The 26,185-nt window shown below is 40.7% G+C and overlaps 2 protein-coding genes across 7 annotated transcripts in view; one reads left to right on the forward strand and one right to left on the reverse strand.

Moving 5' to 3' along the window:
- TADA2A (transcriptional adaptor 2A) overlaps positions 1-6,844 on the reverse strand; it is a 52,888-nt gene extending 46,044 nt beyond the window's left edge. For 2 of the 4 annotated variants that reach the window (XM_047833618.1, XM_047833616.1), the window contains exons 1-2: positions 6,742-6,844; positions 4,464-4,587 (exon numbers count right to left, since the gene is read on the reverse strand). In XM_047833618.1, coding sequence (XP_047689574.1) covers positions 4,464-4,488 — 25 coding nt within the window. In that variant the 5' untranslated portion in view covers positions 4,489-4,587; positions 6,742-6,844. Of the gene's footprint in view, positions 1-4,463; positions 4,588-6,319; positions 6,339-6,741 lie in introns of those variants that run through there. The other 2 variants (XM_047833617.1, XM_047833619.1) reach the window with 1 other exon arrangement.
- Positions 6,845-6,981: 137 nt separating this feature from the next.
- ACACA (acetyl-CoA carboxylase alpha) overlaps positions 6,982-26,185 on the forward strand; it is a 281,044-nt gene continuing 261,840 nt past the window's right edge. For 2 of the 3 annotated variants that reach the window (XM_047831855.1, XM_047831859.1), the window contains exon 1: positions 6,982-7,477. In XM_047831855.1, the coding sequence (XP_047687811.1) occupies positions 7,440-7,477 (38 nt within the window). In that variant the 5' untranslated portion in view covers positions 6,982-7,439. The remainder of the gene's footprint in view (positions 7,478-26,185) is intronic. The other variant, XM_047831864.1, reaches the window with a different exon arrangement.

A 26,185-nucleotide genomic window follows, 5' to 3' on the forward strand; every position in this document is an offset into this window, starting at 1 on the left:
TCAAAAGTAAGATAAACATTTAAAAAAAAAAAAAGGTATCAATGTGACTAAAGACAAAGGCTGTGGAAATGTTTCAACTTAAAGAAGGCTAAAGAAACTTAGCAACTTAATGTTAGACCTGACCCCTGACTATATCCTGTACTGGAATGAAAAAACACCATAAAGGACATTGTTGAGTCAAGCTTACAAAACTGAACAACAGATGGTAGACTGGATAAAAGTACTTTATTGATATTAAGTTCACTAAAGTTGATTACTGAACTTATAAAACAGAATATCCCTATTCTTAGGAAATAAGCAATAAAGTACTTAGGGGTAAAGGGACATGATCTATGTCCCTTACCTTTAAATGACTCTGAAGAAAAAAGGGGGTATCTCTGTCTACCTATAAGTATATAATACAGTATATAAATATATATATTAAATCTAATTATATTAATTCTCTTTCTTTATAAGTATATAAATATATATATTAAATCTAATATATATTCTCTTTCTTTATAAGTATATATACTTTATATACTTTATAAGTATATAAATATATATTAAATCTAATATATATAAAATCTAATATATATCTAATATAATATAATATATATACAATATTAATCTAATATATCTAATATTAATCTAATATAAATCTAATATATATTAAATCTAATATATATATTTATATACTTATAAAGAAAGAGAATACGTGCAAATGAGTAAGAAGTTAACAAGTGTATGGGGATTATTTGTATGATTCTTATTTTTCTAACTTTCCTGTAAGTTTGAAATTATTTCCAGAAAAAAAGCTCCATAAAAGTTTCAAAATTATTTTATTTTATATTTTTTAATTTTTTTAAGTTTATTTATTTTGAGAGACAGAGGACATGAGCAGGGGAGCAGCAGAGAGAGGGAGAGAGAATTTCAAGTAGGGGCTCGAACTCAAACTGTTGAGATCATGACCTGAGCTGAAACCCAGAGTCAGACACTTAACTGATTGCACCACCCAGGTGCCCCTAAAAATTATCTTAAAAAGGGAAACAGGAGTGGTTTCTGTTTACACTTCCAGCATTAGAAAAATTCATTCAGGTTTTTTCCATATGTAAAATGAGAGATTTGAACTAGATGTGTTTGAAGACTTCATTCTGTCTTAATTTTATAGGAGTATGATGACAGAGTAAATAAGAGGCTTTTTAAGAAATTGGTGAGGGCATTCTTCTCGAAGCTAGAACAAGCAATCCTAAAATTCACATGGAACCACAAAAGGCCCCGAATAGCCAAAGTAATTTTGAAGAAGAAGACCAAAGCAGGAGGCATCACAATCCCAGACTTTAGCCTCTACTACAAAGCTGTAATCATCAAGACAACATGGTATTGGCACAAAAACAGACACATAGACCAATGGAATAGAATAGAAACCCCAGAACTAGTCCCACAAAAGTATGGCCAACTAATCTTTGACAAAGCAGGAAAGAATATCCAATGGAAAAAAGACAGTCTCTTTAACAAATGGTGCTGGGAGGACTGGACAGCAACATGCAGAAGGCTGAAACTAGACCACTTTCTCACACCATTCACAAAAATAAGCTCAAAATGGATAAAGGACCTGAATGTGAGACAGGAAACCATCAAAACCCTAGAGGAGAAAACAGGAAAAGACCGCTCTGACCTCAGCCATAGCAATTTCTTACTTGACACATCCCCAAAGGCAAGGGAATTAAAAGCAAAAATGAACTATTGGGGCCTCATGAAGATAAAAAGCTTCTGCACAGCAAAGGAAACAATCAACAAAACTAAAAGGCAACCAACGGAATGGGAAAAGATAGTTGATAATGACATATCAGACAAAGGGCTAGTATCCAAAATCTATAAAGAGCTCACCAAATTCCACACCTGAAAAACAAATAATCCAGTGAAGAAATGGGCAGAAAACATGAATAGACACTTCTCTAAAGAAGACATCCGGATGGCCAACAGGCACATGAAAAGATGCTCAACGTCGCTCCTCATCAGGGAAATACAAATCAAAACCACACTCAGATATCACCTCATGCCAGTCAGAGTGGCCAAAATGAACAAATCAGGAGACTATAGAAGCTGGAGGGGATGTGGAGAAAAAGGAACCCTCTTGCACTGTTGGTGGGAATGCAAACTGGTGCAGCCACTCTGGAAAACAGTGTGGATGTTCCTCAAAAAATTAAAAAATGACCTACCCTATGACCCAGCAGTAGCACTGCTAGGAATTTACCCAAGGGATACAGGAGTACTGATGCATAGGGGCACTTGTACCCCAATGTTTATAGTAGCACTTTCAACATTAGCCAAATTATGGAAAGAGCCTAAATGTCCATCAACTGATGAATGGATAAAGAAATTGTGGTTTATATACACAATGGAATACTACGTGGCAATGAGAAAGAATGAAATATGGCCCTTTGTAGCAACGTGGATGGAACTGGAGAGTGTGATGCTAAGTGAAATAAGCCATACAGAGAAAGACAGATACCATATGTTTTCACTCTTATGTGGATACTGAGAAACTTAACAGGAACCCATGGGGGAGGGGAAGAAAAAAAAAAAGAGAGGTTAGAGTGGGAGAGAGCCAAAGCATAAGAGACTCTTAAAAAATGAGAACACACTGAGGGCTGATGGGGGGTGGGAGGGAGGGGAGGGTGGGTGATGGGTATTGAAGAGGGCATGTTTGGGATGAGCACTGGGTGTTGTATGGAAACCAATTTGACAATAAATTTCATATATTTAAAAATAAAATAAAATAAAATAAAATAAAGTAAAGTAAAATAAAATAAATTGCTGAGGGGCTCCTGGGTAGCTCGGTTGGTTGAGCATCACTTGATTTTGGCTCAGTCATGATCTCACAGTTCGTGGGATTGAGCTCCCCCATCAGGCTCTGCGCTGACAGTGTGGAGCCTGTTTGGGATTCCCCCTCTCTTTCAAAACTAAATAAACATTAAAAAAAAAAAAAAAGAGGGGAGCCTGGGTGGCTCAGTCAGCTGGGCCTCTGACTCAAGGTCATGATCTCATGGTCCGTGGGTTCGAGCCCTCCATCAGGCTCTGTGCTGACAGCTCGGAGCCTGGAGCCTGCTTCAGATTCTGTGTCTCCCTCTCTCCCTGCCTCTCCCCCACTCACGCTCCGTCTCTCAAAAATGAATAAACGTTAAAAAAAAGAAAAAGAAAAAGAAACTGCTGAAGAGGAAACAACACCCAAAAGTGCCTTTTTATTTCTTCTCATTGGGACACTACTAATACCTAACAACAGAATTCCGATTTCTGCCAAATCTCTTATCAGAAACAAAGAAAAGACAGTATATTTTCTTCTCCATAGCTGTAGCTGCCTGAATTTATTTTACACATATACCATAATTCTCTGCATTATTACTATAGTGGTTCACTCTTAGAACACAAGTTCCACCTTTTTTTTTTTTTTTTTTTTTTTAAAAATTTTTTTTTTCAACGTTTATTTATTTTTGGGACAGAGAGAGACAGAGCATGAACGGGGGAGGGGCAGAGAGAGAGGGAGACACAGAATCGGAAACAGGCTCCAGGCTCTGAGCCATCAGCCCAGAGCCCGATGCGGGGCTCGAACTCCCGGACCGCGAGATCGTGACCTGGCTGAAGTCGGACGCTTAACCGACTGCGCCACCCAGGCGCCCCAAGTTCCACCTTTTTAAAAGGGGGAGAGGAGCATGTCTTTTATCCTACCACTGACGTTCTTTTTTTTTTTTCTTTTTAATGTTTTTATTTATTTTTGAGAGAGAGAGACAGCAAGCAGGGGAGGGGCAGAGAGAGGAGACAGAATCTGAAGCAGGCTCCAGGCTCTGAGCTGTCACAGAGCCCAACACGGGGCTCGAACTCATGAGCTATGAGATCATGACCTGAGCCAAAGTAGGTCGCTCAACTGACTGAGTCACCCAGGCGCCCCGCACTGACATTGTTTCTTATCAAGGCATCTGAAATATGTTCTTGTTCTAAAGAGTAATCCAACTGCTTTTTTAAGTCTAATTGCAGGTTAATCATACAATGCCTGAGCACAGTTTTCTTATGAGACCTAGAGTGATATGTTTATGTTATTTGTTTCGTGGACAATCAATAAGTATTGTTAACTTTTTTAAGTTTATTTATTTATTTTGATAGAGCGAATGAGAGAGGGACAGAGAGAGAGGGAGAGAGAATCCCAAGTAGGCTCCACTCTATCAGCACAGAACCTGATTCAGGGCTTGATTCCACAAACTGTGAGATCATGACCTGAGCCAAAACAAAGAGTCAGACATTAACCGACTGAACCTCCCAGGTGCCCCTAAATATTGTTAATTTTATTCTGATTTGATACCGTTATTCCTTTAGGATCAGATTCTCAGGGCTTTGTTTAACTTCAAAGTGCTTATTTTTCTTCTTTGATCAATTCTACTTCAATTTGCTGTTAATATTCGCCTGGGACTTGTTCCCACTATACTTACTGCTGAAGGAACCCAAACGGTCCATTCTCTAATTTGCAAACAATCTTGTTTTGATCTTCCTCAATGCAGTGCTCCTTCAAAAAGTCAGAACTGGCCAAAACATACACCAAAGCTTGATGCCCTCCTATGAACATACAAAGTGGCACACCAATCAGGAAATAATTCAAAGAAATAAGATACAGAGAAGATGATGCAATGTACTCAATTCTGCCACATCCTAGTTTTGTAATGATAAGCAAATTGTTTTACCTCTATAAGCCTATTTCCTCGTCTGTAAAGTGGGTATGATCAACAGTATCTACTTCCTAGAATTATCGTGAGGATTAAATACCAAAATCCATATAAATAATGTACCATGGTACCTGGTACATTATCCACAGTAAGCCCTTTATAAAGGTTATATATCTCGAATACACAACTACTGTTTTTCTCTACCCAGTATTACTTCTCTCCTTAACACTCTTTCCTTTGGTAACCCCACTAGAACGATATGAAATGTGGATGAGTCAGTTTCCCAATCACAATACTCTATACTTCATCCCCACAGCTAAAGCAACCAGCTATCTTATGGAAATCTGAATCTTCAGTAAGACCTGTAAGGAAGAAGGCAGTTGGAGCCCAGTAATTCACTAATCAAAGAATTTGGTCCATGAGCTCTGGCTGTTGAGATCCCCATCCCCAAGGGTGGCCCAACTGTTTAGTTTTTCTTCTCATTTCTCTACCTTTCTAATAATAGTTTAATATGAATGAGTTTCTTTTAGTAGAAACCAAGGAACCCTGTCTATTACAACATACATTTGTTCACTTAGTTACTCTTTGAACAAGTACTTAATGTTTGTACAATGTACAAAGTATTTTCTTGAAGGTAGAAATGAAATCACATTTCACACTAAGCCAAGAAAATATCCACCTTTCTTCTATAGTCACATAGCTCCTTAGCTATCTCCTTTCTGACATTTTTCATTCTACTTTGTGAGGATTACTTCTGGATGCATATTTTTTCCATTTCTAGACTAAATGAAAGCAGGGACTACTATCCAATACACATCTGCATGCTTTGAAGTGCAAACACAGAGAAAGAACTCAATAAAGAAAATGTAATGGACAAATGTTAGTTTTAACTAAACGTTCATCTGCAGTTCTCTTGGAGTGACTTCTTTAACATGGTATTCTGAGCTTAAGGTATAATTAATCATTAAGTCATATGACATTCAGATAGCATTGGCTAGCAACAACTTGTCTTTTCTGAAATGGGCTGGGATAGGATGGTTCTCTGCCTGCTCTAGTCCCAGGGAGTTAGTCTCTGAAGAAAAATGGCTTTAGCAAGAGGTATTATGTACTCAGTAATAAAATAATGGCCAACATTTACTGAACTTTTCTTATGTGCCTGGTACCGTTGTACCACTGTATGTGGATTATCTTTGAATCCTCCCAACCTTCTCAGGCATGCTGCTTTTTTAAAGAAGGAAGCTCTGAGACTACTACCTGCACAATGTCTTAAAGATTGTGAACAAAAGGGACATTTCAACAGAGGTTAACAGAAATGATCAAATAAAGGATGTATAAACACTCCACATCACAATCCCAATATCGCAATAAGCGTAATTTTCTTTTTTCCCCTCCTTTCTTCTCACAAGAGATATTTCTGACACTAACATCCATGAAAGGATGGGTGGTGGCTCCAGATTAACATCTGCCAAATTCAAAGTCACTGGGAGAAGGAAGGCAGGCACTGTGAAGAACGGCGTTCTGTGTGCAATCTTTGGATTGGTGCAATCTTTGGAATTTTGCAAACAAGGATGAGTTCCTCGCTTCGTTCCTTATTGAACTGTGTGATCTTGGGCAAGTCATTTCACCTGAGCCTCAGTCGGCCTCAGCTCCTACCTAGTGTGCGAGGCCTACTTGCAGACTGGAAAAGTAACGTCGGTCAGGTGCACGGCCCAGAGCTGCTGTTGCTAGCGTAATTAGGCGCGCCACTGTACAGACAGGAATCCCGAAGCTCTAAGCCGCTCACTGCTGCCCAGGGCCGCCCAGGGGGCGGGGCGCGCCAGACTCGCCGCCAGGCGGGGCCGAGGGGTCAGGCCGGGCCCGCGCCGCCCTCCCCCAAGCGCGGCGTAGCCCCACACCTCCCCTCACCATCCACCCGCCTTGTCCCGCAAGCCCCCAGGGCTCAACGCCCGACCCCTCCCCCGCCGCAACTCGCGGCCCCCGTCACCCCCTCGGCCGCCAGAGAGCTAGCGCCCCGTCGCCACCCACCCCACAGCGCCTCGTGCCTCACCTCGTCGCGTCCCTTTCTTCCGCGCCGCGGTGCCGCCTGCCGCGCGCGCCCCCGGGCGTGCGTGCTCGTTCCCGAGCGGCACAGGCGCGAGCGCGCCGCCGCCGCCGCCGCCGCCGCCGCCGCCGCCGCCGCCGCCGCCGCCGCCGCCGCCGCCGCCGCCGCCGCCGCCGCCGCCCTTCCCCTGCCTTCGCGGCCCCGCCGTCGCCGTCGCCGTCGCCGTCGCCGCCGCCGCCCCCGCCGCCCCCTCCGCCCCCTCGGCCCGCGCCCAGGCTTCGCCGCGCGCCCGCCGCGGTCCTCTGGCAGAGGCCCGGAGAGGGGTAGGGCTGACTGAGTAGCTTGCCTGACTTGAGTCCGGGCGGAGTCACTTTTGCGTGTGGCGCGTTGCGGGTCGCCAGAGGCTTACCGGTGCGTGGCGCCGTTCGATCCGCGCCAGAGTGCGGTGAGGTGGAGCGGGCCGGTACCGTCCTGCTTTTGTGTTTCTAACATTCCCACCCCCCGCTCCTGTTGCAGCGAAGGAAACTGGGGCCAGTCGGGTTTTGCAGTGCTGCTCGTGGATTAACCAGACTGACTGAATGGTGTAAGGGTAAACAGGGTACGTTTTATTCAGATGCTTCTGGAACGTCGAAATTCTCTTCTTTGGAAAGAACCATCCCCTCTTTGGGCTTTAGGGGCCCAGATAGAGGCGCAATGATGAGAGGATGTGGTGGTCCACTCTGATGTCAATCTTGAGGGCTAGGTACGTCCCAACATCTTTTTACTACTACTAATTATTATAATAGCTACCATTTGTCGAGTGTTTATTGCATGCCAGGCATTGTACAAAGGCGCTTACATCCATGGTGTCATTTTAATCTTCAACCTTGTGAGGTAGGCACTATTATTATCCCCATTTTCCAGGTGAAGACGTGGAGACTGGCTTATAAATAACTTGGGATCACGGGGCTAGGAAGTGTTGGGAAGGGGATTCAAGCCGTGGTTAATTTCACCGTTATGCGGTTACATCTGTTTAGAAGTCTGTTTCAAAAAATGCCCAACCTCTGTTTGAATTCATTTGCATTTTCTGCCGGTGTAGCCTCTTTATTCATCTTTCAGTATATGAATACTACAAATTCATCTGAAAAATAATCAGAAAATTCACACAAGCGAAAATAATGTGAAAACCAGCTTCTACTGGTGTTAAATAAGCAGTTAACATTTTGGTTATGGTCTTCCAGACATTTTCCTATGCATCATGCCAGTAGATACATTATAATGTAGTTTTACATTTGATGTAAATCAGAAAATCTATTCAGTCGTTTATTCAACAAATGTTTAATGAGCAGACACTGTTATAGGTGCTGAGAATTCAGCAGTGAACAAAACAGTCTCTGCCTCATATAATAGTGGGAGAGATTGACAAAACAGTACAGATATTACTAGATAATAGATAATGTCCAGTAATGTGTCAAGTTTATGAGGAAAAATAAATCAGAATGAAGGGATAAGAATGATGTGGGCATGGCCTTTGAGATGAGGTAGACAAGGAAGGCCTCTTAATTGAAAGAGCACATAAGCAGAAACCTAATCATTAAACAAGGAAGGCAGCACGTGGGTTTCCAGAGGGAAACTATTCTAGAAGAGAAGCCGCAAATTGCAGTGGCTCTGAGATAGGGACTTGCTTGACTTGTTGGAGAAGAAGCAAGGAGACCGATGTGGCTGCAGCACAGCAAATTAGGGAAATAAGTTGGGAAAAGGCAGAAACCAGATCATGCATCATCTCGTAAGCCATGGTTGGACTTTGGATTTTGGAAGGATGTGGTAGAGTATCGTGGAAGGGTTAAGAGCAAAAGAGTAATCGGATTTTTTTTTTTTTTTGACTGAAGGAAACTTTTATTTAGGGTTTAACCATTCGGAAAACTTATTTTGCCAAGGAGTGTGGATTTGGATTTTATTTATTTTAGAGCAGTTTCTTTGCAGAGATGGCTCATGAAAGACTCCATGATGTGTGGTGTGGGAGGTAATCAGATTTGTTTTGAAAGGATCACTCTGGCAGCTGTGTGGAGAATAGATGGTAGAAACTTTAAAATTACTCTTTAAAACATAAATTTTCCTTTTACACAGCAATCGTTCAACAGATGGTTTATCAACATTGGTGTTTCACCTATGCCTTTACACCTCTGCAACCACTCGAATCTTTACAAAGATGAGATAGGGTCAGTCACTTCAGGCCTTATCTTCATGTCTTTCTCGCCTAAACTGAAGGTTTTTGAGACTGGCTTGGGCATATATCCAGATCTGGACGTCATGATTGTCGAATATGAGTCATCAATGTTGTACTATTGTGGAAAAAACAATCCCCCACATAATCCTGGGATCTATTTGTTAAAAACATAGCATTCAAACACCTGAAAATCATCCTCTGCTTCAATTGATGTTAGGGTCTCATTAGAATTCCAAGTCCCAATTTAGTTATTGTGCTTAAGAAAGATGTGGAGGAATTTTTAAAATGCACAGTGAGAGAAGGATAACACTGATTAAGGCAATGCTTTTCTGGGGTTTTGCCTTCAGCAATGTAGTGGATAGTGGCATCAATTTTAAGACCAGCTGAAGGGAAGTGAAAGACCAGCTGTGGGAAGAAAAATTAAAAGTTCTGTTTTGGATTTGTGTTTTGCAATCTCAGTGGAAATGATATATGTAAATTTAGAGCTCAGAGAAGAGGCTAGAACTAAAGTTGTATAACCGTATTAAAATTATTTCTTTACATGTGTGTCTTCTTTAGACAGAGCTTGAGGACAGACACTGTCTTTTCTTCTTTGTAACTTCAGTGCCTTTATATATAAGAGAAGAGACCTGCTTTCACTGCAGGTCCAAGCACCTGAACATGACTTAAAAGTGAGGTGACCTGCGATGCTAGGGTGGCTCGGTTGGTTGAGCATGGGACTCTTGATTTTTGCTCAGGTCATGATCCCAGGGTCATCGGATCGAGCCCTGCCTCGCTGAGTGTTGAGTCTGCTTAAGATTCTCTTCTCTCTCCCTCTGCCTCTCCCCAGCGCGCGCGCGCTCTCTCTCTCTCTGTCTCTCTCTCTCTCTCTCTGTCTCTCTCTCTCTGTCTCTCTGTCTCTCTGTCTCTCTCTCACACACACACACACACACACACACACAAAATAAAAGTTAAAAAAAAAAAGGGGGTGACCGTAAGTCCCAATTTGCTCAGGTCAGTTCTGATTTGTTCTTGGCCTCTTATAATTAGTAATATTGTCCCATTTCACTCTCAGAAGCATCTCAGTTTGTACAATAAGTTATATGGCCACTGTTTGTAGAAAGACCTTCAGGGTCTAGAATCTTCCTATTTCTTTGTCAGCACCACCCCATCCTATTCTTCATATCCCAGCCCAACAGAAATACCTCCATTTCTCCCTCCGTATGCACTCTGATACTTCCAGGCTTCAACCTAGACATCGCTTCCTCAGGAACATCATTCCTGACCCCCCTCCCTGCCCCCAAACTCTGGGTTAAGTAGCCGCCTTCTCCTCCTCCTCCTCCTCCTCCTCCTTCTTCTTCTTTTACTTTTTAAAATGTTTTTATTTATTTTGAGAGACACACCATGAGTGAGAGAGGGGCAGAGAGAGAGAGGGAGACACAGATTCTGAGGCAGGCTCCAGGTTCTGAGCTGTCAGCCTAGAGCCTGACTCGGGGCTTGAACTCATAAACTGTGAGATCATGATCTGAGCCAAAGTCAGATACTTAGCCAACTGAGTCACCCAGGTGCCCCATAGGGTAGCCTTCTGAACATGTTTCTAGAGCACCTTGTATTCAACTGGTTACAGCCTTTTCCTCCCTCACTAAATATGTCTGTAAAGGAACCTGAAAAAAACTTCATAAGACAGAAATTTACATTAATAATATCCAAGATCAGTTTATGTTGGAGTAATATTTTTGAAGGTTGAACTTTAGGACAGAGCGATATCACATCTTCGAAGCCCTTCCATTCTTAAATTTTTTTTAACGTTTATTTATTTTTGAGAGAAAGACAGGGCATGAGCAGGAGAGGGGCAGAGAGAGAGGGAGACACAGAATCTGAGGCAGGCTCCAGGCTCTGAGCTGTCAGCACAGAGCCCAGCACGGGGCTTCAACTCACAAACTGTGAGATCATGACCTGAACCAAAGTCAGACGCTCAACTGACTGAGCCACCCAAGTGCCCTGAAGCCCTTCCATCCTTAATGGAGGAGGTTGGCTTTGGAACTTGAAATCCAAGAGGGAAAATTGTATCCTACTGCCAGGGTCTGTCTATGATGTAGGTGCCATTGACCAAGTCCACAATATCTCAGCAGCTCCTCTTCAACTGTTAAGCTGGTGTAATTAAAATCAAGTGCAGGTTCTAAGCTTCCCTCTGTATGGAAATGATTCTCTACCATTTCTAGTTACTCACTTGTTCTGAGTGCTGAAAGTCTTTATGAACTTTATCTCATCTAATACTTATTTTTCCTGTTAACTGAGGTGGTTCTTTGAAGTTTGGTATACAAGTAGATAAAAACAGAAAATCTAAAAGTCTATGCCTTCTTGTGGGTTTCAACTTCCTACCCTTTAAACTCTAAGGTATACCCAGTAAATGTAAGTTAGCCAGAGATTTAGGTCCTGGGGCAAAGTCCTTTGCCAGTTACAGGGCTCTTCAAGGCAAGGAATCTTCCATGACATACTTAGTAGAGAGGGTTTCACCCCACAGAAGGCATGAACCTCAAAGATTACAGTTCTTAGCTCTCAGCTCTTTGAGTTCACATGCTGAGTTACTTTCACAGAAGCACAGACTCCTCTGTGGCCCAGCTCAGAACTGGTTCCAGCCTCCTCAGCCTCTGCTGCTGCTTCTTGCATTCAGCAGCATTGCTTTCCTCCTTCCTGCCCGTCCTTACTCCTCCCTCCTTATCTTTCTCTTTTTGTGACCACCCTAGTCAAAGGAGTTAAGGGATCAATTATTTTCTTTCCAGAAGGTTCCTAGACTGCTTATTTAACTTGATCCACCCCCGGGCTATGGGCTGATGGCTCAGAGCCTGGAGCCTGCGTCCGATTCTGTGTCTCCTTCTCTCTCTGCCCCTCCCCCGTTCATGCTCTGTCTCTGTCTCAAAAATAAATAAAAACGTTAAAAAAATTTTTTTATAAAAAAAAAAAAAGAAAAATAAGGGGCGCCTGGGTGGCTCAGTCGGTTAAGCATCCGACTTCAGCTCAGGTCATGATCTCCCGGTCTGTGAGTTCGAGCCCCGCGTCGGGCTCTGGGCTGATGGCTCAGAGCCTGGAGCCTGCTTCCGATTCTGTGTCTCCCTCTCTCTCTGCCCCTCCCCTGTTCATGCTCTGGCTCTCTCTGTCTCAAAAATAAATAAAAACGTTAAAAAAAAATTTATAACTTGATCCACCCCAATTATGACCAGCCTGTAGAGGAAAGGTTGAAGCACTTCTGCTAATCTTTATAGAAATGTAAGGTCTGTGTAGCCCTTTCTCCACATGGTGGCCTGTCAGGATGCTTCTGCATAAGTAAGAGGGTCCTAAAGATCTCAGAGATGAACAAGAAGGAAAAAAATTTTTCCTACAGGGGCCTACTGCATCCTACTTTACAGATAAGGAAAAATAAGGCTCAGAAAAGTAAAACAAAACAGAACAAAACAAAAAATGCTTGCCCAAAGTCATTTAGTCAGTGGGTAGCACAGCCAGAATGAAAACCAGACCTGGCCAAATGTAACTAATAAACAGTCCAAATGTAACTTAAAATTGAAGAGTTAGCAGATAATCAGGATTTTCATAATGCCATGGCCATTAAGCAAAGTGTTCATGAATCTGGGCTTTTGCTTCCCACCTCTTCTGCCTCTTCCTCATCACACTGACTTCTTTTTGATCTATACAAAGTGCAAAGTATCTGTCTCATTAGTCACCAGGCTTCGGGTAGAATCCAAAAAGGTGAACTAGGAATATATTGGTGCTGAGTGACTTCTGTTTATCAGAAAAATTTTAACTACCAAATTTAACTACTACCCTTTACCACCTTCAAGTATTTAAGCAAGCTGTTATCTTTATGTGCTTTTTTTTCTCACGTATAAAATGAAAATTACAGTACCTAATCCATAAGAGTTTTGTAAGAATATGGCTATATGTATAAAATACCTAGTTCAGGGGCTGGCTCAGTTGGTAGAGTGTGCAACTCTTGATCCCAAGGTTATGAGTTCAAGCCTCATGTTGGGTGTAGAGATTACTTAAAAATAAAAAAATAAATGGGAATGCAAGATGGTGCAGCCACTCTGGAAAACAGTATGGAGATTCCTCAAAAAACTAAAAATAGAACTACCTTATGACCCAGCAATTGCACTACTAGGCATTTATCCAGGGGATACAGGTGTGCTGTTTCGAAGGGGCACATGCACCCCAATGTTTATAGCAGCACTGTCAACAATAGCTAAAGTATGGAAAGAGCACAAATGTCTGTGGGCCCAAATTCATCCATCAATGGATGAATGGATAAAGAAGATGTATGTGTGTATATATATATATACACACACACACACACACACACAATGGAGTATTACTCAGCAATCAAAAAGAATGAAATCTTGCCATTTGCAACTACGTGGACATAACTGGAGGGTATTATGCTAAGTGAAATTAGTTAAAGAAAGACAAAAATCATATGACTTCACTCATATGAGGACTTTAAGAGACAAAACAGATGAACATAAGGGAAGGGAAACAAAAATAATATAAAAACAGGGAGGGGGACAACACATAAGAGACTCTTAAATATGGAGAACAGAGGGTTACTGGAGGGGTTGTGGGAGGGGGGGATGGGCTAAATGGGTAAGGGGCATTAAGGAATCTACTCCTGAAATTGTTGTTGCACTATATACTAACTAATTTGGATGTAAATTAAAAAAATAAAATAAAATAATTAAAAATAAAAATCTGTTGGATTTTAGAAGCCAAAAAAAAGAACATTTTTTTAACTATGATGCTCTGAAGTACCAAAATCTGTATTTATGTTATCAGCACAAACCAAATCATTTTAACTTCATTTTAACTACTGAATCAACTGATATGTCTTCCAGTAATGTCACTTTTGAGAGAATTAACTTGTGAAAGCTTTCTTTTCTCTCATGAATTGGATGAAAAAATGGAATCAGTGTTAAAATTCACTGGTTCCTATTTCGAGGAAGTGACGATATTGACATAAAAGTGACATCACTGAGCAAATGCCTTTTTGCTAATGCATTAATAGCTATCAGTTCATTCTATGTACATACACAAGAAAATATGAAGTCATAACAAACAAAAGTAGTATTCATGAAGAAGAGTTATTTAATCTAAAAGAAAAGTCATGTCACTAAAGTGATAGGCAAATTGACCTTTGTAGATACAAGTGTTAAGTCATTGTCTTTGGTCACCATCCTAAAATAATAAGTTCTGAAATGGGGAAGCTTCTTAAGCAGATTTGTGTTCTCTGCTATCTATATTATCAGTGTTATCACTTTGGTGCCATTGGTGGATGGATGGTAAATGTTCACAAACATTTTAAGTTAAACATGGAATGTCAACAATACTGAATAACAAAAATGCATTCATTTTTTTCGTGAAATATGTGCTTTAGTTTTTTAAACATACTGCTGTCAAAATGACTTAAAAATGAAAATATTACCAAACAATAAAATGAATAGCTCTATGTTTACCAAATAAATAAAAATTAAAAATCTAAAAGTAAAATACCTAGTTCATGGTGGGAGTCAAATAAATTATAATTGTAATTCTAATTCTAGAAGTGCTCTATAGGATGACCGTGGGGCTTGTTTAGAAGTTGAACTAGGCTAGGTTGGCCAGTGCTCAACATTAGAATTTTTTCATTATTTGAATCATATCTACCTACTAGAAACCTATAGGTTTCCAGAGCACCAAACAATTAAATAGAATTTCATTTGCTGCTTGCTTCTTTAGCACCTTACTGTTTACAATAAAGAGGGTGTAAATTATCTCACAGGTCACAGAACCAATACATAGTTGCAATCAAGAATGGATAATCCAGCTTTACCTCTAACGCAGAACAAACTTGAGCTATGTCCCATTACTTAATGTAAATAGTGAACAGACTTATGCATTATGAGCAATTAACTATAAGAATCTTCCTTAGAGTACAGAATGAGTACTTTACTATTATAATCAAGTAAAATTTACAATGAGGTTAATCTGATGTGTATTTAATGATACATGTATTTGTTATTGTGCTGCGTGATAATTAGGCCTTAAATGTTAAGCTGTTTCCATAAATGACTAATTGGTTGTTTTTACATAGCAAAACACATTTTTTAGTGTTTGTCTCCTCACTTTATTAATTTTCTAGAATCTATAATCATGCCAAAGACAATAGTTTTCCCTAACTCTACTGTTTAATCATGCACACGCGCGCACACACACACACACACACACACACACACACACACAAACACACTTTCAAAATGAAACAGCGAGGTTCTCCTCCCAATTTGGTACTAAAAATAGCTACTGCTCAAGTCTTTCTGTATATATTTTCTCATTTTAGTTCTTAAAAGCCCATTAAGAGAGGTGTTGTTACTCCCATTTTACTGATGCAGAAACTGATGCTCAGAGAGTGGAAGCAGGCAGCATAGTAGAGATTCAAACTTCTACCTCCAACTTGTAAGCACTACTTTTTACCACCTCAGAAGGTAAGGTGATGGATCCCAACCAAGATATGTAAAGATTTTTAACAAGTGGACTGGCTCCTGAGAAATACCGAGTACATATAGCATATCCAAAGGGAGAATGAATCGCCTGAAGGAGGGAGGGGTTAGTTAGTAATGGAAGAGTTGAAGCCTATGGAGGCTGACTTTCTGAGTGTCCATTCAAGGAAAAGAGTCTTGGCCAATGAATTTTATGCATAATCACCCTGTTACAGGCTGCTATATTGTAGAGATACTATACCAGTCTAATGCCAACGAATATTTGAATTTTAGAACTTAACCCGCTAGTTCTGATTCCTTAAGAAAGAATTAGTATAGGGGCTAAACTAGTGTTTCTCAAGATTTTTATCATTATTTTCAGCCAGAAAGAGCCTTCTTAACACTTTTTTCCCTAATTGCTTCTTCCCCTAACGAAGTTCTAATACTACAGATCTGCCCGATAGACACCTGTTTATATATTAAAACATATATATATATATATATGTATGTATATATATATATATACAGTATATAAAAACAGTAAGATTTTTTTTCTGCCACTCAATAAGATTTTTTTCTCTTCCATTGAGAGTGCAAACAATTATACATGAATAAATGCAGCTTCCCATACAGGCTTACCTTCAGGTTCAGGATATGCCAGTTATACAGAGGATAGTATTTTTGTACATATGACAATCATATTGCTAGTTGTAATTGATAAATTTACATATGAGCTTGGTTAGGGTAAACCTGCTGCTAAATATTGGGACCATTCTCTGTGTGTGGAAAAGTTGGGTTTCTAAGCCTATAAAGCAGCCTGAGAGGCCTTCTGACAGTCTGCTAGTCTTCTACAAGTCAACCTACAGAACATATTTTTTTATTTGAAACTTCTAGAACATTCTTATGTGTTCATTTCTCTACTTTGTAAATATTATTTAGCCCTATTCTAGGCCAAGGACTGCGCCAGGACTAATAAAATGGTCTCTGCTCTCAAAAAGATGCTCATTGTCCAGTTGGGGAGACAGATATACATAAAAATAATCGCAACATAATACATGCTGTAACAGAGATGTGCTAGGTACACTAAGGGCTCCAAGGAGGGACTCACCAATTATAGGGAGAATTAAGGTGTAAGTCTCTGGGAAGTGGTGAGTTAAGTCTTGGAGAAGAGTGGGAAGGAAATTCCAAGTAGAAGGAATTATTCAAAGGCCACAGCATGAAATAGGGTGGCCAGTTTGGTCTATATGACTGGAGTACAGAGAGCAAGAAGGAGGGCCACTGTACTTGATGTTATATGGGTAGACAGAGGTCAGACTGTAGTGGGCTTTGTACTTTACTCAGAGGCCACGGAAAGCCAGTGAAGCATTTTGAATTGGAAAATAACATTATCACTCATCTTGGTTTTAGACCTGAATCTCTCTGGCAGTGATGTGGACTGAAAAGTAACAAAATGAAAGGCCAGGGGTTTTAGCAGTCCAAGTAAGGGATTATGAGGGCTTGAACTAGCTCCATTAGAATGGAGATGAAGAAGAAGAAATGGAATCGACTTAAAGTGTTTAAGAAGCAATTAATGGATTAGGGGAGAAAAGTGAGAAGTAATAGAATTAAAGATAATTTTCAAATGTCCAGCATGGTTGACTAGATGGATGATGGTGCTGTTTACCAAGAAAGGGACCATCAGGCAAAGAGCAGACCTGAAGGGGAAAGGGCAGGCTTTGTTCTGGATATGTTGAGTTTGAGGTGTCTGTAGGATGTACAGGTGACCTTCACTAGGCAGATTCAAAAGCTAAAGGAGAAGTCTGGGTCAGATACACAGATTAGGGAGTTAGCACAAATTGCTGGAAATTTTGAAGCCACAGGAGAGGATGAGATTGCCTGAGTTCATTGAATAGAAAAAAGAGAAACTATGGGTAAAGAATAGAAATTTGGATGACAACAGGTAAGACACAGAGGAAGAGCCCACAATCCAGAAAGGGAGCAGTAGATGTAAGAGAAGTGGCAATAAAGATGGGAGGTTGGGGGTAGTCAGCAGAGCATTATTCAGACCCTGTAGGCCCTAAGAACTGAAAACATGGTGCTTCTCATTTAATTTTAAATAAAAATATTGGGGTGCCTGCCTGGCTCAGTTGGTAGAGCATGTGATTCTTTTATTTTTTTATTTTTTATTTTTAATTTTTAGAGAGCAAGAGAGCCCACGAGCAGGGGAGAGGGGCAGAGGGAGAGTGAGAGAGAATCCCAAGCAGGCTCCATGCTTAGCATGGAGCCTGATGTGGGGCTTGATCCCATTACCCTGGGATTGTGACCTGTGCTAAAATCGAGAATAAGACACTCAACTGACTAAACCACCCAGGCACCCCAAGCATGCAATTCTTGATCTTGGGGTTGTAAGTTGGAACCCCACTTTGGGAATAGAGTTTATTTGAAAAATTTTTTTAATCTTTAAAATAAAAATGTTGTAAGATATGAAGTGTGTGTAAGGAGAGTCCAACAAAGTTCTAATTTTTTCCTTTGGTGACCTCTCTGCTTATATCTTCTTTACTATTATTTTGCTGCCCCTGACTTGTTAGTTCCCTAAGTACATGTTTATTTACCTACTCAGTAATCTAGGAATATAGCACTAAAGTACATCAAAGAAAATGAATTCATCAACAGTGCCAAATATTACAGAGAAGTCAAAGATAAAGGTTAAAAAAATTCTCTTTGGGAAAAAAAGGTATCAGTTATACAAGCATATGGAAAGACAGATGTAACAGAATAAAATGTATAGAAGTATACCAAAATAAATATAGAAATTTAATATATAATAAAGGTATGCTACTGAATAAATGGTGCAGACAATTGGATAACCATCTGGAAAAAATAAATGCCAGTGTGTACCTCACATCAAGATAAACTCCAAATGGATTAAATATTTAAATAAAAATATAAAAATTAAAAGCAGAAAATATGAGAAAATTCCTTTAGAATCTTGACACAGCTGCAGAACTAGGGACATGATGTAAGTTAAACAGGCATGGTCCCCTGTTCTTAGTGTAGCTCACCTATGAGAGAGGCTCCCATCAAATGCCACAGGAAAACAATTACAAACAGATGAATACCACGGAGGAAATTTACACCATAAACCTAATGGAGTTTGGGAGGTCAAGGAGGGCTCTATGAAGTAGGTGGCTGTTAAGCCAATATCTGAGAGATGAGTAGGAGTTAAATAGGCAAACAGTAGTGAAGGAAGGGGAAGGCGGAGGCTAAGGGAGTGGAAACAGTGTATGAGGCACAGAGAACATCATAGTCTCTGAGACAAGCAGGAAGGAAGCCAGGCCACTGTGGCCAAAGCTAGAGTATGGGGAACAATGCTGGGAGATGAGGCCGGAGAGGAAGACAGGCTAGACTATTTAGGGCCTTAGCTGTCTCGTTAAGGATTTTGGGCTTTGTCCTGATAGCAGTGGGAAGTCACTGGATAGTTTTTAGGGGAAGAGTAACACGATCAAATTTGCATGTTGAAAAGCTCATTCTGGCTACAGGGTGGAGAACCGTGTGCAGATTAAAGAGAGGCAAGAGAGCAACCATGGGGAAATAGAGGCTTTTGTGGTAGTTTAGACCAGCAATGTGCTCCTTAACCTACTTGTTTTCCTAACCTTACTTTAGCAGAAGACAGAGCCTTTATTCTTATGTAGTGGAGGTGTAGGATGGATGTGGAGGAAATGTTAGCTTTTGCTACTATCTCCAGTTAGAGGATAAGAGGTATCCTTTTAATCCTTAATCCCCCAGGAAGAATAAGTGGGTAGGAGACAAAGGATTTCATTGAAAGTATAGATATGGGAAATTATTTCCTATCTAGGTGGGAAGAAGGGAGCTGAAAGGGTAAACAGTGACAACACAGAAAAGGAGGCCACGCTTCCCTAATGTGATGTTACTCTGGCACATAGACTATGTTCTGTCAAAAGTCCATCTTCCCTGTGCTTAGGCAAATAAAAATGTTGGGCAAAGATACTTTATGGTTTACCCTGGAGAGCTCTGTGCTTTTTAGTGGAAAATAGACCAAAGAGTTTAGCTATTGCTGCTGCATGTTGCAATTCTTTTCAACACTATGGAGTCCTTACAAATGTCTAGGAAAAAAATATCTAAATAAATCATTCTGAAATTAAACCTGTGCATTACTTAGCTGTTTTAATTTCAGAATAAGACAATGACAGGTAGTAGTAGCTTTGTGAGACCTGCTTTTTTTCTCTTCCAGCCATAAAGAATTGAATAGGGTGGGAACATTCTGACAACCCAGCTACCTTATTTTGTCATGTATGGGTTGGCAAAGCAGAGTCCTTCAAGATGGGAGTCCTTGAAATCCTTCTAAGAAATATGTTCAGTTTTGTGGGAGTTTTAAGTGTGTCAGATAGCTTTTTATTTTTTAACTTATTTTTATTTAAGTTTATTTATTTTTGAGTGGGGCAGGGGTGGGGCGAGGCAGATGAAAGAGGATCCCAACTGGGCCCTATGCTGACAGCAGAGAGCCTCAAATGGGGCTCAAACTCATGAGCCATAAGATCATGACCTGAGCCGAAGGCAGATGCTTAAGTGAGGCACCCAGGCGCCCCTCAAACAGCTTTTTAAATGCAGTCATAGAAGGCAAAGTCAAAACAAATTCGTGGAGCCAAATGGGATTTCCAGAGCTTCAGAGCCTGACAGTTGTTTGTTTATGTGTAAATCTGCATGTTGAGGAATAACATCTTAGAAATACACTTTTGATCATAGCATGTTTCACAAAGGATTAGTGTCCAAAAATATGGCCAAGAATACAGACTTCTATAACTCAATAAAAATGACTAACTTGGGTGCCTGACTGGCTTAATCAGTAGAGCATGCGACTCAATCTTAGGGTTGTGAGTTCAAGCCCCACGTTGAGTTTAGAGATTACCTAAAAATAAAATCTTAAAAAAAAAAAAGGACTAACAATCCAAATGAAAAAAGGGAAAGGTTATAAGCAAGCAGGAGAAAACCTGGGGATGAATTCAGTGTCTCTTCTGTTGAATGTTTGATTCTTCTAGGGAGCAATAAGGACTTTATAGTATAGTCTGCACTGTTACTCTTCTTTTCTGGTACATCAGGGAGAAGTAGTGACCTGAATAAATCCTTGGAGAGTCTTCTCAGCATCATCTTATTATGTGGATACCATGACACTATACCTCTAAACATATTCTTCTCCATCCTATTTCATAATAATTTTAGAAAAGAGATTTAAAATAGGACAGAATGTGACTGTTAAGAATGCTTTTTCCCCCCTTTAGGCCAGTAATATGTACAGGCTTCACATTTGTTTGCATTTGCTTATTTTACATTTATTTATGCCCACTTTTTTCAGAGGATGAAGTTAGTAACTTCAGCCACTGGGTGGCGCAAATTCACAAGTCTGGTAAAAGTTTGTGCATTACAACCCATGGCTCACCCATTGCTACATGGTACCACATGAAGGAAGTTTAGTTAGAAAAAAAGGCTTTGGAAACCTGAAATTTAACTATAGGTATGGGTCCAAGTTCCCTAGGAATTCAGATTAAAGGAAATTTCTGCTATTAGATGCCTGGTAAGTCAGGTCACTAAATAAGGAAAGGAAAAAGAAAAGTGATAGAATAAGAAACAGAGAAAGAAAGATGAAGAGATAAATATGAGAGAAAAGAATATAAGTTCAGAGAGATGAATTCAAATGTTACCAACAATTCTAGGATGGCCTCTCATCGGTTTGCATCTACCTGGTAACCAAAAGCAGTTTTGATTGAAAATAAAGATACCTCAAAAAAATAAAATAAAGATTACCTTGTTTTCTTCTAAAAAGTTATGCTACCCTCAGCTATCCATTTAGTGGTATGACATTATCAACATTTTTTTTGAGTGCTATGAATATAGTACTTTGTTGGTTGGATTCAAAATAATATAGACAAATTAACACAGCAACTACAGGCCTTAAGCATAAGAACTAGACAGTGTACATAAAAAGATAAATGGTGACTCAGGGCAGCATGGGGGCCATCTTGTGAGCTCCAGAAATAGAATCGTTTCTGAGAGGGGAGGGGAAGTATGGATGCAGGAGTGGAGGATCAGAGGGGGAGGGAGGGAGGGGCCATAAGACTGTCAACCTGTCCAAGACAAAGAAAAAAAGAAGGATTCCTAGCTCCTAGTCATAAGTACATACAGCAACTCTTCCTTGGAACATGGCTATTTCTGGACATAAACATAGGAAAAATGCTCAAGGTCACAATCTGCTAAACACTGCTTAATGAAGCTCTAAAGTAAGAAGGGTGGGGATAGAGAATGATTAGGATAGAGCCCTCCTTAAGTCCCTCTCTAATTAGTAACTGAGAAAAGGAGGGGTGCTCAGGGCCTGCTCAAGGCCTTTCTCAGGTCCAGAGAATAGGTCGCTTTGATTTTTGAGATCACAGGTATATAAATGAATCACAGGTTAAAAATGGGGAAACGGGGTGCCTGCGTGGCTCAGTCAGTTAAGCATCCGACTTCTGATATCGGCTCAGGTCATGATCTCACACACAGTTTGTGGATTTGAGCCCGTGTTGGGCTCTGCACTGACAGTGCAAAGCCTGCTTGGGATTCTCTCTCTTCTCTCTCTGCCTCTCCCCCGCTTATACTGTCTCTCTCTTTCTCTCAAAATAAACTTAAAAGAAATTTTAAAGTGAAGAAACAGCAAAACAGGGATATAAAATTGTATATTTTAAGTCTTTATATTGAACAAAGTTATGCTTTTAACACACAGTTGCAACTATTAATGTGATTCAGTAATACCTTTAAAAGTTTAAGTTGGAGGTTTCTGTGAATGTGCCTTCTCTGTCCTAAGCAATTACCCACCTTAATCTGTGGGCCTGTCAGAAAGTATTGGGGTTACTTAGGCCCTTCAAAAAGGTGGAATGACTTCCAGCCTTCTCAACTTTAAGACTTGAAAAACAGCATGACTTAATACTTGTGCCAACTAGGGTGCCTGGCTGACTCAGTTGGTAGAGCATGTGACTCTTAATCTCAGAGTTGTGGGTTCAAGCCCCATGTTGGGTGTAGAGATTTCTTTAAAAGTAAAGAAAGAAAAGTCTAGGGGCTGGCTCAATCAGTAGAACATGTAACTCTTGATCTTGGGGTCATGAGTTTGAGCCACATTTGGGCATAGAGATTACTTAAAAAATAAAAAAAAAAATGTGCCAACTAGAAACATTCCAGTAATATGTTAGTCAAAAAAGGGACAGGTTTAAAAAACATTTTTTTATGTTTATTTACCTTTGAGAGAGAGAGAGAGAGGGAGAGAGAGAGAAGGTGAGCAGGGGATGGGGAGACACACAGTCTGAAGCAGACTCCAGGCTCTGAGCTGTTAGCACAGAGCCCGATGCGGGGCTTGAACTCACGAATGGTGAGATCATGTCCTGAGCCGAAGTCAGACACTTAACCAACTGAGCTACCCAGGTGCCCCAAAAGAAGGACAAGTTGAGAATGGTATGCAGAATAAGATATTTGTGAATCATGTCTTTTATATGTATGTGTATATATTTATAATATTTATAAAGAGATGTGTCAAAGTATTAGCTGGTTATCCCTGGGAGGAAGGATTAGGTATAATTTCTTGTTTTGTTTTGTTTTTTTTTATTCTTTGGCCTTCCAGTATTTCCTAAAAATTTTTATAATGAGAATGTACTTTAATAATCAAGAAACAATGTGTGGTAATGTAATGAGAATGAATTTGCAATAAAAGTCGTGCTGATTTGGGGCACCTGGGTGGCTCAGTTGCTTAAGCGTCCGACTTCGGCTTAGGTCATGATCTCATGGTTTGTGGGTTTGAGCCCCACATCAGGCTCTGTGCTGACAGCTCAGAGCCTGGAGCCTGCTTTGGATTCTGTGTCTCCTTCTTTGATCCTCCCCCATTCAGGCTCTGTATCTCAGTCTCTCAAGAATAAATAAATGTTAAAAATCGTGCTGGCTTGTTACTTCCCAGAGGAATAATTGGCATTCCTTAGAAACAGTGTTTTATTAAGTTGAGTCTAACTGAGCCTCTAGTGGTAACAGGGAGAACCTTGCCTTGCTGTGAAAGGATCTACAGACTAAAATTCACATCCCAGAGTCCATGTGAGAGTTCTCCCTTCCCTTCTGTCTCTCCCATCTCTGTTTTTTTTTTAAATTTTTAAATGTTTATTTGTTTTTGAGAGAAAAACAGAGTGTGAGTGGGGGAGGGGCAGAGAGAGAGAGGGAGACACAGAATCCAAGGCAGGTTTCACGCTCTTAGCTGTCTGCACAGAGCCTGATGTGGGAGCTTGAACTCATGAGCTGTGAGATCATGACCTGAGCTGAAGTCGGACACTCAACCAACTGAGGAGCGACCTTGGCACCCCACCCACCATCTCTCAGTTTTTAAAGATCCCTACTGGTAATTGGGATTCAAAACTGTTAACTAATTAGGGAGTCAGGAAATCCTCAGAGGAACCTTGCATTGTTGGAGGAAACCAGTTGTTCCCAAAGCAAAATAAACAATTTTTATTCCATCAGCGAATTTTTTTTAAGTTTATTTATTAGAGAGCGAGAGCTTGAGTGGGGGAGGGGCAGATTGAGGGAGAGAGAGAGAATCCCAAGCAGACCCCACACTGTCAGCACAGAGCCTGATATCTGGCTGACCAGGGTAAGATCATGACCTGAGCCAAAATCCAGAGTTGGACGCTTAACCTGCTGAGCCACTCAGGCGCCCTCCCTCAGTGAATTTCTATAAAGTCAGTACAGATGTTACCCAATTATACTCTTGCAGAAGAGTTAAGAAGGGTAAACTTTGCTACAGTTTTTGCCTCCTGGGGAACCTCATGTTTCTGGGTTAAAGGATATTCTGCCGTGGGTGAGTCTGGGAAGGGTGAAGATGAATGTAGGCATCCGTCCTAGACCAAAAGCTTCTTAAGTATAGAATATCTTTTTAATCGTCCTTCCTGGTGGTCTGGGGAAGGAGCAAGCTTTCCCTCCCCCGCCCCCTACCATCTCATGGTTAGATGGAGCCACAGATGGCAGGATAAACTGGAGGCGATGTTATGAATCAGTGGTGGGATGCAAATAACATACTCACTTATCCAAACAGCAGCCCCAGTGCTCTGTCCTCTCTACGTATTGTATTTGCAAAACTTTCATTTTCCATGCTTTGCATCTGTTCCATCTCTTCCAGGATCCACTTGAATCTCAAATCAGGGCTCAGGGCAAGATATTTTCCCTTGTTGGTATTGTTTTGAGAATCACTTTTTTGGACGGTACTTGAAGTGAAAGAGAGAAGGATACAATTTGTGTGTGGTTTTTACCAGAGAACTAAGAAAACAGAATTAACTTAGAAACACAGGTACATTTCACCAAAGTGAAATGGAATGGTTTCAAGACACTTATAATAAAAGCAAAACAACAGTTTATCCCTCCTGGTGTTCTTTTTTTTTTTTTTTTTTTAACCTGTTCCCTTTAACATCAGCTGGTCCTGCTTCCTCACTAGACTCTTACTTGAGCAGGTCAGACTTTCTCAGAGGCTTTGTAAGAAAGATCATCATAGTTGTCTTGCTCTGGAATCCTTGTTCAAAATATACACAGCTCACCATTACATGTAGGGTGTAATGTCAGGCCCGCTTGGAAGAGTTGTGGATTATCAGGAGACCTCACGTGTGTCCTATTTGTATGCAGTCCCTAAGCCCCTTGGGGATGACTTAGAAGGAGGACTTCTGGAATGCTCAGGGTTATACTCCCCTCACCAGTGTGTGGATAGCTACATGTGGTGGCAGAGGTTAAGGCATAACCCTATGAACATCAGCTTGGGAACACAGGAATCCCCCACCCTAAGCTGGTTGAGAGCCAGTGAGCATGAAATGAACTGTGAGGATAACAGAGGAGTTAGTGAACTGTACCACACTAGTGGCTGCTTTGCCCACTTCCTTGGAGGCTATGTTTAAACCTTTTGTCAAAGAGAGCAATGGGTCCATTCATAGTGCTCAGAGGGAAGACTTTTTGTTCTCATTGGATGGGATGAAAAGATACCCATTTTTGGTGGATGGACAGAGTGAATCTCAGAGGCTTGTGGCTAAGTCAGTAGCAATGGCATGAGAGTAAGTCTGACTGCTAAGCCCAGGCTCCTTCTTCATTGGTCTGGCATTGCTGTTTGCTTGTAATGTCCTCGCTGAAGATACGAGTGTAAAATTCAGAAGAACCTGCCGACATTGGTTAATAATAGGGAGAAGTCAGTGTAGTATCCTCCATTCAATGTGTGAAGCAGAGAAGAACTTTTCAGAAGTATGTCTCATGGATGACAGTGATCCCTTGCAGCTCTCTTTGGACTTGATGACTTGGGAGCATCTCATCCAACCTAGAGATTGAAAGGAAATGTGAGAGATAAAGAAGGATGCAAATGGGTATTTCTTCATGTACCAACAAAGAGATGGCTTAATACAAAACCCCATTTAATTCCAAGTACACATCATTTTGCCTCTGTTAGCCAGTAATTCTACGAAAAGTTATTGTATTTACACTGAGAAAGTATCAGCAAGGTGCACTTATGCATGAGAACCTGCAATTGGTTGGGCCCTATAACCCTCTAGCAAAGAGCCCATCCACCCCTTGCTTAACCTGTTTGCCTTGAATGGAAAAGGCCCTGAGTGTGCATCTACTTTGGATCCCAGATGTACAGGGATTCTACTTCATTTCTTGAATCAGACCCACAAAATCTCACTGTGTTTGAAAAGAGACAGATCTGAGTCTCTGTGGACCAAATATTTTTTACTAA

The sequence above is a fragment of the Prionailurus viverrinus genome, chromosome E1, assembly GCF_022837055.1.
Source record: "Prionailurus viverrinus isolate Anna chromosome E1, UM_Priviv_1.0, whole genome shotgun sequence".
NCBI lineage: Eukaryota > Metazoa > Chordata > Mammalia > Carnivora > Felidae > Prionailurus > Prionailurus viverrinus.